This window comes from Emydura macquarii, unplaced genomic scaffold, assembly GCF_026122565.2.
Source record: "Emydura macquarii macquarii isolate MOO-44397 ecotype Brisbane River unplaced genomic scaffold, CSIRO-AGI_Emac_v2 contig_306, whole genome shotgun sequence".
Taxonomy (NCBI): Eukaryota; Metazoa; Chordata; order Testudines; family Chelidae; genus Emydura; species Emydura macquarii.
The window spans coordinates 14,278,312-14,292,717 of record NW_027130443.1 but is presented as its reverse complement, the minus strand read 5'-3'; the positions used below and the strand labels follow the sequence as shown (position 1 = coordinate 14,292,717).

The 14,406-nt window shown below is 50.1% G+C and overlaps 1 protein-coding gene across 2 annotated transcripts; it reads right to left on the bottom strand.

Moving 5' to 3' along the window:
- Nucleotides 1-2,002: 2,002 nt before the first annotated feature.
- Nucleotides 2,003-12,742, bottom strand: LSM4 (LSM4 homolog, U6 small nuclear RNA and mRNA degradation associated). 2 transcript variants are annotated; one of them, XM_067560922.1, is made up of 5 exons: nucleotides 12,543-12,742; nucleotides 11,775-11,816; nucleotides 10,553-10,651; nucleotides 8,114-8,297; nucleotides 2,003-2,238 (listed from the first exon to the last, which is right to left on the bottom strand). In XM_067560922.1, exons 1-5 carry the CDS (start codon nucleotides 12,543-12,545, stop codon nucleotides 2,198-2,200), a joined length of 369 nt encoding a protein of 122 aa, XP_067417023.1. In that variant the 5' UTR covers nucleotides 12,546-12,742; the 3' UTR covers nucleotides 2,003-2,197. The 2 variants fall into 2 exon arrangements, with proteins under 2 accessions (XP_067417023.1, XP_067417012.1); XM_067560911.1 differs by lacking the exon at nucleotides 2,003-2,238 and adding an exon at nucleotides 3,019-5,525 and having other exon boundaries at nucleotides 12,543-12,737.
- Between the last annotated feature and the right edge of the window lie 1,664 nt (nucleotides 12,743-14,406).

Here is a 14,406-nt window from a genome sequence, read left to right as displayed (position 1 = left end):
ATTTATCTTGTCGTAGCTGGAGAAGAATCTGTCCCTGCACTGAGGATATGCACAGGGGCTCTGCACACACCGGCTTCCAGGAACTCAACGCTGGCTGTGCTTCCCATTGGCATTGGAGCGAAGCATGGATATCCTGGAGAGGAGAGGAATGGGGGCGGGTAGATAACCGGCTTTGCCGTGGACAAGGTAGAATCTGTGCTCTCTGGCCCAACCACTGTGGTGTGATGGGCACAGCTGGGCCCTGGCCCATTCCTGCTGTTCCTTTGATGGTGAGGAAACCATTAGCTTCCCCGCTGGATTGCCAAGCGCTTTGAAAATGTAAAGCATTCACTACCTTGGAACCGGCTCCAGCACACAGAGGGTTAATTTAATTCCTCCTGCTAAGCCCCCATTCCCGTGGGCTGTGCACCCCTAGCCGGGGGCTCCGACTGCAGCGCAGGCTGGGGCTGGCAGGCTCACGCCAAACATCCTACACACGGGAAGAGCTGACCTCGGGGATCCTGGTGCTAAGCTCACCCAGGGCTGTGTTCCTGGGTGCGCTGCTCCTGGACTGCACCTAGTAACAATCTCGCCCCCAGCCTGCCCAGTGCAAAGATGGAGTGTCTCTCCCGCCAGCCACGGGCCGGAGCCGTACACCCAGGCAGTGTGGTCCGATGTTGAATGCCCTTGGCAAACGTGTCAGCACCATCCTTAGAACCTCTGATAGCACCTCTGACCAGGGCCCTAGTCACACCCTATTCCCAGCTCGCCCGGGCTGGGAGCCAGGGAGCGCCGGCAGAGAGCTGGCTGGGCAGGCTGCTGCCTCCTCGGTTCCAGCTGCAGCATTTCGTTGGATGCAGCCACAATGTTCCTGCTCCCCCTGCCCTGTGCAAGCAGGGGCGCTGGCCTGTGTTCCTGCATGGGGGGAGATGGTGCGTGGCTGTGATGGAGTGGGCTTGCTACGGGAGGTGGAGGCCATGCAGTTACTGGTGGGCTGGACACGGCTCTCTTTGGGCCCGAACTGTAAGACCCAGGCCCCTCTGCTTGCTCACAGCAGCATGGCCACCCTGTTAATGCTGCAGTGCGCGTTGGGGGGCTTGGACATGCTCTTTAGCTCTCTGCAACCCCCCCCCCCCAGTACTTCAGCCGCTCCCCCACCAAGCAGGACCCCAAAACATACCAGCCCAGCAGAGGCGGTCTGTAAATGAGAAACGCTTCCCCCAGCTGGGCGAAGGGGGGTGTGTGATAATGGACTCGCAGGAAAAACCTTTCCCTGGGGCCTCTGCCTCAGCCACTGCCAGGAGCCCACTGATGTGCTGGAGGGGGCAGCCCGGCTCAGTGCTCTGGCTCTTGCTGAGCCCTTGGTGCTAGCAGGACTTGCTCCCCTGTTGGCCAGTGGGGCTCTTCTCCCCCCAGCAGATCAGACCTCAGCTGGGCCGTGCTGCAGAGCTCTGCCCAGTGCTGATCCCTTTGCAGGGCTTGTCTGGTCTGTATCCCCATGGCAGGAGCATCTCGCCCTGCGTTACACCCTCCCACAGCAGGGCAGTGCCGCTTGGCCTGACCTCCTCATGGGTGCCGAGGCAGCGGGGCTACGTGACAGGCCCCAGGGGGAACCTGGGGCACAGCACAAGTGAGCCCAGGCTTCTGCATCCCAAACTAGAGCCCTGGGCCTTTCCTCTCCCCCCCACTGGCAGGGGGAACAGCTGAGGCCGGAGCAGATTCATCAGCCCTGGCCAGCCCCCCATTTCCTTGCTTTGCCGGCGTGAGGGGCAGCCACTACCCCCAGTACAAGACTTGGGCTCTGCAAAGCCAGCCCCACACAGCAGTGAGGAGAGTCGCAGCCCGGCTGAGCAGAGGAACAGACTCCAGCCAACTCCCAGCCTAGCTCGAGGAGGGCCCGGGCTTGGAATGGCCAGGACGGAGGTGGGGAAAGCAGCTGGTGCTAGTGCCAGGAGGCAGTTCGCATGGGGTTGTGCTTCCCACCTGGTTAATGACACCTCAACTGTGTAGCAGAGAGAAATGCCTGGCTTGGGCTAGCGAGCCCGGGAAGGAGAATTAACCCCTGCTAGGATGCACCCACCAACACACGCAAGGCAAGACCCACAGGGAAGCAGCAGCTCCCACCCAGCAAACTTTCCAATTCTTATTTCCTTGCAGAAAACACAGAGAAGCCGGCTGAGGTCTGGAGGCTCTGAAAGCCTCTAGCACTGAGGAGCTGTCAGCCACCTCCAGCAACCCACGGGAGGTACATGGAACAATCTGAAATGTAGAAAGGAAAAGGAGGAGGAGGATTCAAAGGGTATTTTTAGTTGCTTAACACAGCCCTGAAATATTTCTGCAGCCACTCCCTCCAGGCTGCAAGCGTCTCATGTGTAACTATTCCTATGCTGTCTTCCAGATGAAGGCGCAGAAGTTATGAGTCAGAGCTCTGTCAACAGAGAGCTGTTTACACTTTGCAAAATAAGGGTTCTCCTAGCCAGAGATCATGTGCTCCTAGTGTAAACACTTGCCCCATACATACACACAACGGGATGTTTACAAAAAGGGGGCAGCCCTCGCCCCCCCACCTGGCTGTGGAAAAATGAGAATAATTGTATTTTTTGGAAAGGGAAACTCAGAGCCAACATACCCAGGAGAGAAAAGGTGGTGGTGGAATAGCAGGTTCCCCTGGCCAGCCAACACCCTAGAGTGGCAACTGCACGATGGCTGGAACACCCTGTTCAGCAGCAAAGTCGGTCTCTGCTTGCACACTTCTCCCCTTGGCTAAGGTGGCTCCCCACTACCCGCAGGAGCAGAAGCTGCCATTTGTTTACTTCTCTGGCTGCATCCCAGCATCATGAACTCCTCCTCCTCCAACCTTGCTCCTTGCGGGCAGCGGCAGGAGCTGCCCCCAGAGTCTGCTCTCGATCTCAGCTTTTCCTCGCCCCGGCACTGGTTTCCTGCGACTAGCGCGGCACTGCTGCCACGTACCTCCCACCCCCATTTCAAATAGGGAGAAGTCGGTTTGGACAGTGGGCAGGCAGCACTAGAAATGCATAGTCTAGACGTACATTGGTAATGCATTACATCTACTCCTAGTGCAGGAACCTGCTCCTTTGCAGCACGCAGGACATGCACACGCGGGGTAGGTCACCCACACAGAGCCTGCTATGGACTGCAATATCCCCCAGGAGAAGTGAAAGAGAGCAGGGGAGGAGGAACTCCACTGCTGGAATGAGCCGCCAGCAGCACTTCTTGAGGAAGGTGCAGGGTCAAGCCGGAGTCGGCTAAGGAGCAGCTAGGGGACGCTAGCCGGCGCTGAAGCCAAAGGGGCCCCTCTTGTAACTGCACGGTTGGTGTCTGGCCGGAGCGGACCATACAGCCTCCATTAATGACAGAGACCCACTCTTGCAGCACTTGTTTCCTCTTTCATGGAGGCAGCTGCAGCCCTTGAAGTCTCCTGGCTAGAGCCAGGGCTAAGAAGGGGAGGGGAGCGGAAGCCAACCTGCCCCCCAACGTGCATTCTGTTAAAGTTGCACAGTGATTGCTTCCGATGCAGCACCTAGAGCAGATCCCCATTCCCATTTGCTTGGTCTCTGGGTTCTTGGCAAGAGAAGACTTAGCTGCATTTAAACCTCTCGAGCTGGTTTTGCTCCAAGGCACTGGGAAATACATAGGGCCCAGTGAAAATACAGATTGAGTTTCACACATGGGCGTTTCAGCCCAGCAACTTGGGAGGGTTTTTTTGGTAACACTGATTTATAAAAATTGACCAATTGTCTAAAACAGACACAAAGGTCTTAGCCGAGGCCCAGTTTTGTTGGAGACAGCAAGCGAGAGTCATTTTCTACAGGTTAACAATGAATTTATTCCACTCACAACTTCGCGCTGGTTCAATAAGGTTAGAATTAAAAAAATAGGTATATATAAAAGTATGTTCTTTGCTCTTGTTCAGAAAAGGTGATTGATGACATAATACTGGTTCTGAACACTAACAGCTGCCCCTTGAAAACAGGACATGGTGTTCACATCAAGCGCTGACAGAACATTACCTGTAATATTTTTCAAAAAATTAAACTACTTAAGTCTTTCAAGACAAGAAATAGCTGAGGCAAAAGTCTGCAGCATCTATTTCCACGCCAAGAGTCTGAACAGGGCAGCAAGTCTAGTCTAGGAGTACTTCTCTCCTAGGGAACATGACAACCTCTAGGACTAGATGCTGGGGAAAATCCTGGCACTGCTGAAGTTGCCACTCAACAGGGCCAGGATTTCCTCCCTTTTCACCAGCGACTCCCAGATGAAAACTAAGAGCATCGATTGCTGCAGGAGGCTTAGCAATGCCAGATATTGTTCATGAAATTAATCTCTACATGTCACCAAGCAAAAAAAGTCAGTCATTTCAGAATCATCTCCAGAGAGAGGCTAGGGTTAAAGACTATTCAAAGCAAATCCTCCTCTTAACTCAATATTCAATCCCCTCTACAAGAAAGTAGTCTGAAGATTAAGTGGTTCATCTGCATTTCACACCATTTACAAAGGAAAAGTTTCATCCATAGTCTCAAATTTAAAAAGATATCGGTAATTGGGAAACCCTCACTTACCAAGGAGAAGTCAGAATTGCGCATACACAAAGGCTAATGAAACATTCATTTTTAATTTAAGTAGTTATGACCCAATGAATTATATAGTGTAAAAAAAAGTTGTTGGCCTCTTGGTACTTAGATGTCAGGACTTCCTGACATGAAATTCATATACAGTAACAGACCAGCCAAAGCCAGGAATTTGTGATGTTATTTGAGAACTTGTAGTTGGTCTGTGTGATTAAAAACTGAAAATAATAAACCAACAAGAGTGGTTTCCTCTTGGTCTATGGCCCAAGGTGTGGGAGGAGAGGGGAGAACAAAACCTAGTCAGAAACAGAGGGCTAGTTAAAAAAGGCTTTTAAAAAATGAATCTTTGAGACAGCTCTTGAGCAAAGATACAATAACCTCCATTGCAGTGTTTCAAACTAAAACGTCGTGTATGCAACAGATGTAAAAACATCCCAAATCTGGTTTCAAGTATAAAACAAAAACAACAAAACCAAACTGTCCTCACGTTTACACACCTTCTTAAAACATGACAAGGGACAACGTGTGTGTGTGTGTGTGTATTAAAAATATAATGAGCCTGGAGAATTCAACAGAACTTAACCCTTCTCTGGAGAGAGTCCACTGAAGTCATCTTCTTTATCAAACTGAAAAGAGAACCTAAATCTTTCCAATGATGGATTTCCTGGCTAAAAAGGGACAGTAATCATCCTAGCTTCACCAGCAGACTAGGATCTGAGGGGCTGACCAGGTGCACGATGATTCAGAGTTTGTTTAGCTTGATTCATTGAAGATTAGAAATCTAACACCTTTCAAGACAAGGCAATCTGGAGGTGACAAAACCAGATAGCCTCTCAACACTGCCTCTGGCAAAGGAACAGCCAGCTCCTCATTGCTTTGCAGACTGTCTGCCTGGCTTCTTTTCCTGCTGCCCTCTGCCGCTCCCTGGTATGCCTCGGCCACGCCCACCGAACACACCTGGGGGAAGAAGAGCAGTGAAAGAATGACATGGAGTCAGCTGCACCCCCACTGGGGCACTGAGAGCCACACACGCTCTGTTGGTTAGACTCCTTTCCCACAACTCCCAGCCGAGGTGACAGAAGAACTGTAAAACTGACATCTTGCTAATCCACAACACTGTAGTAACCTCTCCTCACCTGTCAGCAGAGTTCTGCCAGCTCTCCCCCTACAAAAGGCTGGTAGTGAGACACACACTGCAGTGTTTACTAGTAGAATGAGCTAGGATCACACAATAAGAGTTACAATTTTCAAAAAAAAGTGGCCACATACATTGGCCTAGTTTTTAAATCAGCCGTTAGTGAGGTGAGCTAATTCTACTCTAAGGGAAAGGAAAAAAATCCAGTGACACCAACAACGATGCAGATATCAACATGACGGAGAAAGTGACTCACTTCCAAGACAGGCCAACTACAAACTGGGAGAAGAGCATCTCACGGTGTCGTTACCTTGCCTGTCTCCCCATCAGACTTGCCCCGGTCCGCACGCAGCAGGAACTGCCCCGTCTGTCTGTGAGGAAACTCTCGTGACTGGGCTGCTTTGGTCACAGCCTCAGCATGGCCCCGATCCCGTCTCTCTCCGGAGCACTGCAAACATGCTTGCCAAACTAAGAGAGCTGGAGACGGGTGCTCTGGCATTCCACTGCTTACACCCCTGCAGAGAAGCGAGGCGCAGCAATTCTTCAGGGCTCATGAAGGCAGGCCACAGCTGGCTTGGGAGCAGCAGCTCCCAACTTTGATTAGTTCACACAAAATCTTCGTAGACGGTTGCAAAGGGACACCAAACTCGCCTAGCGCCAGTGGGGCATGTGCTAGTCTGGGAAGCCCTGCTCTACCGCCTGTCATGCAGCTGGCTCACTGCAGGGCCAGGGACTGTGCAGGTGCTAGCCACACTGCGGGCCGGACAGGAGGAGCTGCCTGCTCACCTAAGCAGCTGAAGCTGTGGACTGCAGTGCCCCCTCCTGCTGGCCAGGAGCAAGAGTCCATGGATTGCTGACAGGGTCGTTCTGACAGCAACGGCGCGGCCAGTTATAGCTTTGCTCCTGCCTGCTAGCTCCTTCGCAAACTGTGTCCTCGCCTTTTGGAGAATGCTAAAGCCACTCTTTAAAATAGTCCCTGAGATCATTAGTTGCCCATCAAAGCAGCAGGGGAGTCCTCTGCCCCAAGTGGAGAATTCAACTCTGATCTCCACCAGCAGATACTGCAACAGCACAAGGTGCTGTGGTCACTGGGGTGGAGGGAAGAGAAATAAAGGCGCCTCCATATTTCTAAAAGGTCACTTTTGCATCTTGAAGGCTTTCATCGGCAGAGCAAGACCTAGAGGAATCCAAGCTTTGTCGCTGGGAACTGGGTTTTTGCAAAGAGCAGCACCCCTGGGAATTTCAGCCTCTTCTTCACAAGCTCTTCAGTTCAAAACTGGAACTGCCAAACTCACTGCAACCATTGCAAGCACGTCCTTGTGCGCTCCGTAAGCTGGGAAATGGTTCTGGTGACAAGGCTTTACAGCTGCTCCTCCTAAATAACGGCCTAAGCCCCCTCGTCAGTTGCTGGTCCACAGAAAGCTAGTTTCCAGAGAATCCTAGAAGATTAGGGCTAGATGGGACCTCAGGAGGTCATCTAGGCCAACCCCTGCTCAAAGCAGGACCAACCCCAAATCACAGGTGTCCTATGCCACCTCAGGTTTTGCTGCATCAGAATAAGTGTATGGTCCAGGCCCTGTCCTCAGGAGAAGCTTCAGACCCTGGCTCAAGAGCCGCCCTTTGGCTGACTGAAGAGCAGTACTGAGTGAGTCCTACAGGTCTGACCAAAGGTGCAGCTGGCCTTGAGGGTGGGAGACAAGAACCAGGAAGAGGAATGGAAGCCCGAGGACTGACCAACCATGATAGTACCCCGTGTGCTGGGGCAGCTCCTGTATGATCATATCAACCTACACTGATTTGTAGGGTGGTTTTCAGGGGATCCCCTTATAATAAACATGAAGCCTTCAGCTGGAAGGGTGAGAATGCACCAAACATTCAGTTTGTTTCACTGCTGAGAGTCCGTAAAAGTCAGCAGCTAGACCGCTTACAAGTCATGCCGGCTTCCCAAGGGAGGGTCAGGATGTGCTGTATTGAGCAGATCAGAACGCACCCCCTGAACACTGCTTCCCCTCCCCCATCAGTAATGACCAGAGCCCAATGCACGTTCGGACAGAACATTCACGTCCCCCCAAACTGACTGGCTAATAAAGCAGAAAGCGGGAACCGCAGTGGGACAGAGCGGTTCACCACGAATGGGCACAGCTTGTTTTGAAGGAGTCTGACATGGTCAAGTTCAGGGACTCACTACTTGTTAAGCGCCTACCCGCTTCCAGTCAACAGACAGGAACATCTTCCCCTGTTGTACTCGCCTGCCTTACAGGCACTTTTGGGAACAAGGCAAAGGATTTATTCCTCCTTAGCTGGATCTTTTGAAGGTCCAGCATCTCACACCACACAGCACTAGTAGCTTAAATTAAAGACACAGGCCTAGCCATCCCACTACAAGCGGAAGAGCAAATGGGACCATTACCTCGCCCGGCTCCTCCACCGCCACGACCTTTCTGTTGTTTCTGCTGCTGCATGCCACCCCGGCCTCTGCCCTTCGACACAACCTCCTCCTTCACCATGTCAATGATTTCATCCGGGATACGCAAATATTTAATGGTGCTGCCGCGAATGTAACACTCCGGCATCCTCCAGAATTTGTCTCCGTCCTGTCGGGGAGAAGCACATTAGGGCAGTGCATGCATGCACTCTTACTACCTTGGCTCAGAAGTGCCTCAGTCACTTTGAAAATGTTACCCCTTATTTCTTCTCAGCATAAATGGTTTCTCTACCATAAATACCTCCCTTAGCCTTGAGGTGGGAGGGAGCTTTGGTTAAAATGGTAATGACAAATGTACATCAGTTGTGGGATGAGTCACACAATATTAAAAGTGCACGAAGTCTAACTTAAAATGGAGTAAAACCCTTCTGTCTATGGAGCAGTAGGAGGGGTTGAAAGCATGCACAAGACTATGGCAAACTAAAGACTACTCCTTAGAAAGCTGACTCAAAGGCAACAAGAAACACTGTGTCCTCACCACAGGCATATCTGCAACAGGAGATTCCCTCTCCAGGAACATGGGAGATCACCCATCCATTTTACCCAACTGGGCCTATTAATGGGGCACTTGAGGGCTGTTTTTAGAGCAGTCCAACAGAGCAGGATGAATGCAGGGGCAGAGTGTCCACCACACACACAGAAGAGGAAACAGGGCACACCAGGAAGAAGTGCCTCTGAAAAGCAGGTTTCAAATTGTGCGTCATGGAGCTGCCCTTTGTGAAGCAAGTTTCAGAACCTTCCAATTCAGCTGTGGACAAAACCCTATTAGAATTTTAGCTCTTAAGTGAACGGCGTAATGGCAAGACGAGGGAAGTCAAAGCAGGAGTGTCTGAGCTGAACAATAACGCAAACAGACTGACCATGATGTAGTCTGGAGAAGGGGAGATGAGACCCTGCCCTGCCTCTTGTTAATTTATTCTAGACAGAGAGACCCTTTTTGGTGGCTGTCTCTCTCATCACTGAAACAGCTCTTACAGTTCGTCTGCAGGGGGGGTTATTTGGGAATAGCTCCCCATGTGGACACTCTTACTCTAGAATAAGGGCACCCTGCTCCTGTTTAGCTTAAATCACGAAGATGAGGTGTAAGAAGAAAACAGTCCTCTTCCACTGTCCCCCACCCCCAGCCTTGCAGCCTTCTTGCTGGACTTCAGCTCCAAACACAGGAAGGACTGAGCCAGTCCCCCGTCACTTCCTTGTTTCCCTACTCTGAGAAGTAAACAAATGAACTAGTTTAGAGCCAGATCCTCCAGATGCAGCCCCGTGCCACCTGCTGGCCATTCCCATGAATGCCAGTCAATGAACCAGAGATCAGCAGGGGCAGCTGAGGCCTGCCTGACTGTATCCTGGGTGTATTTTTCTAAGTCTGGGCTTGTCTGTTGACAGTTTCCTATTGCACAACCGGAGGGGATTAAAAAGGCAGCCAGTAACCCAGCCAGCATGAGTGCAGGTGTGCAGCACTCTTTGGACTCACACTGAGTACTACAAGCTTCTGTGCAGCGCCGTGTGGGGAGGGATACGGAGAGATGGACACTGGAAACCCTTTTGCCCTCAACCAGGTGCTCCCGTACTCCAGGAGTTACCTCCCTCAAGGCCAGTGTCCTTTCCAAAGTATCAGACACCATCTAAGCCCAATTTAATACAGTTAAAAACAGATTCCAATTATCTTAAAGCACAAGCAGTTTATCAGACACAGGAGGAAAGTAGAAGAAAGGCAAACAAAATATTAGGCAGAACATGGTCCCAGTTACACTGGGGTCTAGGAATGGCACAGTAAGCTTGCGTACACAGCATACATGGTTAACCAAGATGAAGCTTTTGTATATTGGAAAACCCTGACTCAACAGCAGGCTATGATCAGTTCAGATTCAGTTTCTGTGAAAATCTGCACATCATCTCCTATAAAACCAATACTCCCTCCCACTTCTCTTCTTGAATCTCATTTCCTCTTAATTTAGGAGGAAAGCATTTACTCAGTAGAATACGTTTCCTCTTATTGTCCAGTCTGATTACTTTTGGTTCCTGTGACTCCCTGCAAACTGTTTCACTCATATGAGTTTTGACCATTTTTTGTTTCTTTGCCTTTTGCGGCAAACCATTACACAAACCATTTGCACTTAAGAGAAGGTTCTCCTCACTTCTGCATAGACCTTAAACATCATTACCAAGCGTAATGCATAAATATCATGTAAATGGAGACATCCCCAACAGATTAGTTGCTACCAAACCTCCCTCACAGAGGGATAACTCACTAAAGGTAGAGCCCAGAAAGATGGCAACGCATCAGCTATTGCAGGGAGCCAGAGTAAGACTGGCAGTTCCTGGAACGGGCCACCTGATAGCATGATCTAAAATGGCCAACCTTACCCTTGATGTGCAGATGACTTCTCTAAGGTTGATGTTCATCCAGTTATCACAACTTACTAGGTGACCGTTATACGTTTCGCCATTTTTCAATTCCACCAACTGAAAGACAATGGAGAGAGTCAAATACAATAACCAGCAACCTGTAAAATTCTTAAGAGAAATATTTGAATCAATTATCCGTTAAGAGCATATATGGGCAAGAGAAGCATAGTCACAGTTTAAGACTGTATCAGAGGAAGTGAACCTCCAAATCAGTATACAATGGATAATTTAGGCAATAAAGAAGAGACACACCACCCCTATATGCACATGTGGTAGCTAACTGCTGTTAATGGGAGTTGTGTGGGAGCAGGGAGACCACCACCAGAGGTGTGCTAAGAAATCTCTCTTTGCTACTCAAGCTTCAGGATAAAAAGCTGCTATGGCATGCTAATCCTGCCTCAGAATTCTAGCGGCCCTGCCTGTACTCTGCAGATTATCGGCATCCTGAATGGAAAAGGACACCCTTTCTACAGGAAGCAACTGGATAGCCAGCACCACTTTGGCCCTGGTCAGCTTTGCAACTGCCCATAGAGAACTATTCTGGGACCACCAGGTTCAATGAATTTAAAGACTTCAGGTTACATTTTAACTGTGAGCAAGAGATTGTTTTCCTGTGCTACATGGGGTACTTTAGACACAAGTCAAGAAGACACACCAGAGGAACAGAGACAGAAGCCAGCGACAAAAAGAGGGGGGGAAAAGCAGTGAAGGAAAAGAAGTGGAGGATTAAGATTGCTACTGGAACAAAATATCTGGCCCCTAAGTTTTGTGAGCATCCTCCATCTTCCCTCACTTATTCTGAAAGAGTGAGGAAAATGCCCGTGTAAGACAAGAAAATCTAAAGTCCTAGACAACCGCCAAACATTGCTGCATGAGATCTGCATTTGTGTAGCATCGGTTCTGTTCTCACTGCAAACAATTATTGCTAACAGTTTGAAATGTTTATTATCTGCATTCCAGTAGCATCTGTGATGTGCCTGATGCTCTCCAAATACATATGAAGATCGAGATTCTGCCCTGAAGAGTTCACAGTCAAAGACGAACATAAAAACAGTCAACGGATTTGGATAATAAGCATCCCTACCCTGAGGTCTCAAGTACACGGACCCTGAACCTGATAACCCAAGAAGCTTTACACTGACTGTAAGCATCGCCTTCAGGAAACATCCTTGTTACTCACCATAGGGTGGTTCTGTGCAGTCTTCAACAGTGATAAAGGAAGCTAGAAGAGAAGGACAGAGGATAAACCTGAGAAACATGCCAGCAAAATAAAGGATAAATAGTTCCTTTACAGACGGAGTTATTTTAGCTAGAACCAAGCATGTGATGAGTAGAGCTGGGAACTCACTTGGTTTCACTTTGCAGGGAGGCGTAAGAACCATTTTCCCAGCTATATGCTGCATGAGCGCCTACCACCCAAATTTAACGTTGAGCTGTAGGCAAAGCACAGCAGGAACCGAGTTTCACCCAGACACCCCCTTCCACCACAAACAGCGCCAGAGGCCAGAGAAGTTCGGAGCAGGAAAAGGCATCTAACCCAGCCAAGTCACAAAGCGCTAGTGCCCCCACATCTACCACCAATGACCTGCCCGGTACCTTAGCACAGTAGCACCTAGGACCCCCAGCCACCACCCCAGACCCCGCTGTGCTAGGCGCTGTACACTGCACTGCTATTCGGTGCATCACGGTAGCCCCAGGACCCCCTCCAGCCACTGCCCAGGAGCCCACTCTGCTAGGTGCTATACACGATTAGGTGCATTATGGTAGTGCCAGCAACCCCTCGGGGGCCAGGGCCTCACGGTGCTAGGCGCTGCACATCGCTAGCGCTATTCAATGCATTACGGTGGCGCTCAGGAGGCCCTGAACCAGGGCCCCGGGGCCACGCGCCTTTCTCTCCCCCCCCCCCCACCACCCCCACCCTCCTCCTCCTCCTCCTCCTCCTCCTCACCATCCTCCCGCTCGGCACAGGAGCTGCTCGCTCGCTTGCTCCCTTCCCCCTCCTGCCTGCTCCGGTCCGCTCCGCTCCGGCCGCTCAAACCGCCCCTCGCCTGCCGCGGGACCGGCCCCGAACCAATGAGCGCCGGGCACGCCCGGCCGCAGCTAATCCGAATCCGATTCCGGGGCCAGCCCAGCGGCGCTCAGCTAGAGCCGCAAAGCGACACAGCCCCCGTTTTACGGCAGTGCCGCAAAGGAGGGCAGAGAGGCGGGCAGCCCCATTACCCACAATCCCCTGCATCCCACTGCACCCCCAGGAGCCCCTATTTCCTACACCCCCCAGCCCACATCAGCCGCCATCCTCTGTGCAGCTCCCTCCAGTGTGCCCCCAACCCCCACCCGCACCTGGCATTCGAGTGACCCTCTGGTGGGGGTGCTGAGCACCCGGCCCCTTTCCTCCACCAAGCGGGCAGGGCTCAGTCCAGCTCCCAGGACGGGGGGCTGCTGTCCGCTGGAGACCCTGGTGCGTACAGGCTGCTGGCTGCCCCCATCGTCTAAGCACCTCATTTCCCGGTCCTGCTTAGAGATCTAATCAACACAGTGGCTGAAACTGGGGTAGGCAGCCACAGCTCCCCTGCACTAGGGTTCCTAACAGTGATGGAGACGAACTGCCATTTGCAACCATGAGGAACTTAAATGGTCTCTCCCATCTCGTTCTTTTCTCTTTCTCCTTCCAGTCCCATGTATGCTAGTGTTCACAGTACACTGTTGTTAGCAGCTGGGCTCTGGGCAGGTGAAGAAGTCCATCTTCATTGCAGCCAGGACTGAGGCCTAAATTTCCTCGTGTCCATGCAGCCTTCCTATCCCCTCTCCTCCTATTCCCCTACACGTAAGCCATACAATATTGCATTTTAGTAGCAGGCTCATCATTTAGAAACCCAGAAATGAGAAACCATGCTGCCTAGTGTCCATTTCTCTTATCATTTTAAAACGTTAGGTCATTGCATGGGTCAATAATGCTCCCTCAATATCATTTGCTTACATGACTGACAAAGGGACAGGTGAAAATTGGACACACTGCGTCTCTTTAATTCTTTGGGGGCTGCAGATACATCCTGTCTACAATAAACTGGCGCGGTTGCTTTTTTAGCATATCTCCCAGTAAACTATTTAACCTCTGGGGACAGTATTAACAACTTTCTGCTTCATGTGGATGCATTTGGTCAGTCCTAAGGAATTAAATGATGTTTAATCATGTTAAATAGGTGTGAAATTATAAAACCATATATTAATATACAGAAGCTGTCAAATGAAGATCTAGTGTGGATGAAATATAGTAAATATTATTTTTCTTATTGTATTATTACTCAGTATTATATTTTATTTCATTATATCTTTTCAGACTTATTTCTATCTTTAATGGCCTGTTCTCTTAATGAAAACAGCCATTTAATTGGGAAAATATCCTGTCCAACTAGGAGTCCCAACTGAGAAGCTTCTCCATACGGTACATTGCCCTAAATATGCATTTGTTGGGCAGGCGGGCTGGAAAACTTGTAAAATGCAAACTTTTGATACAGTGTCCATCTTCAGAATTAACAACAGTGTCATGGAAGTCTCCTTCCAGTAAAGTATTATAAAGATATGAAGGGTAGCTTAATAATATTTATGGATAAATGACAAATATCTGATCAAGCAAGCCAGAGTGGGTTTTAATTTTGCACAGTAAAAGTCTGATAATGCAAGATACTGAGCTCATGGGAGTTAAGGATGCTCAGTACCTGCAAAATTTATAAAAACCAACTTCCTTGGCTTCTCAAAAATATTAATCAAAGCCTTGTGGAATAAAACCAACATCACAGCAAGCTGACCTGGAG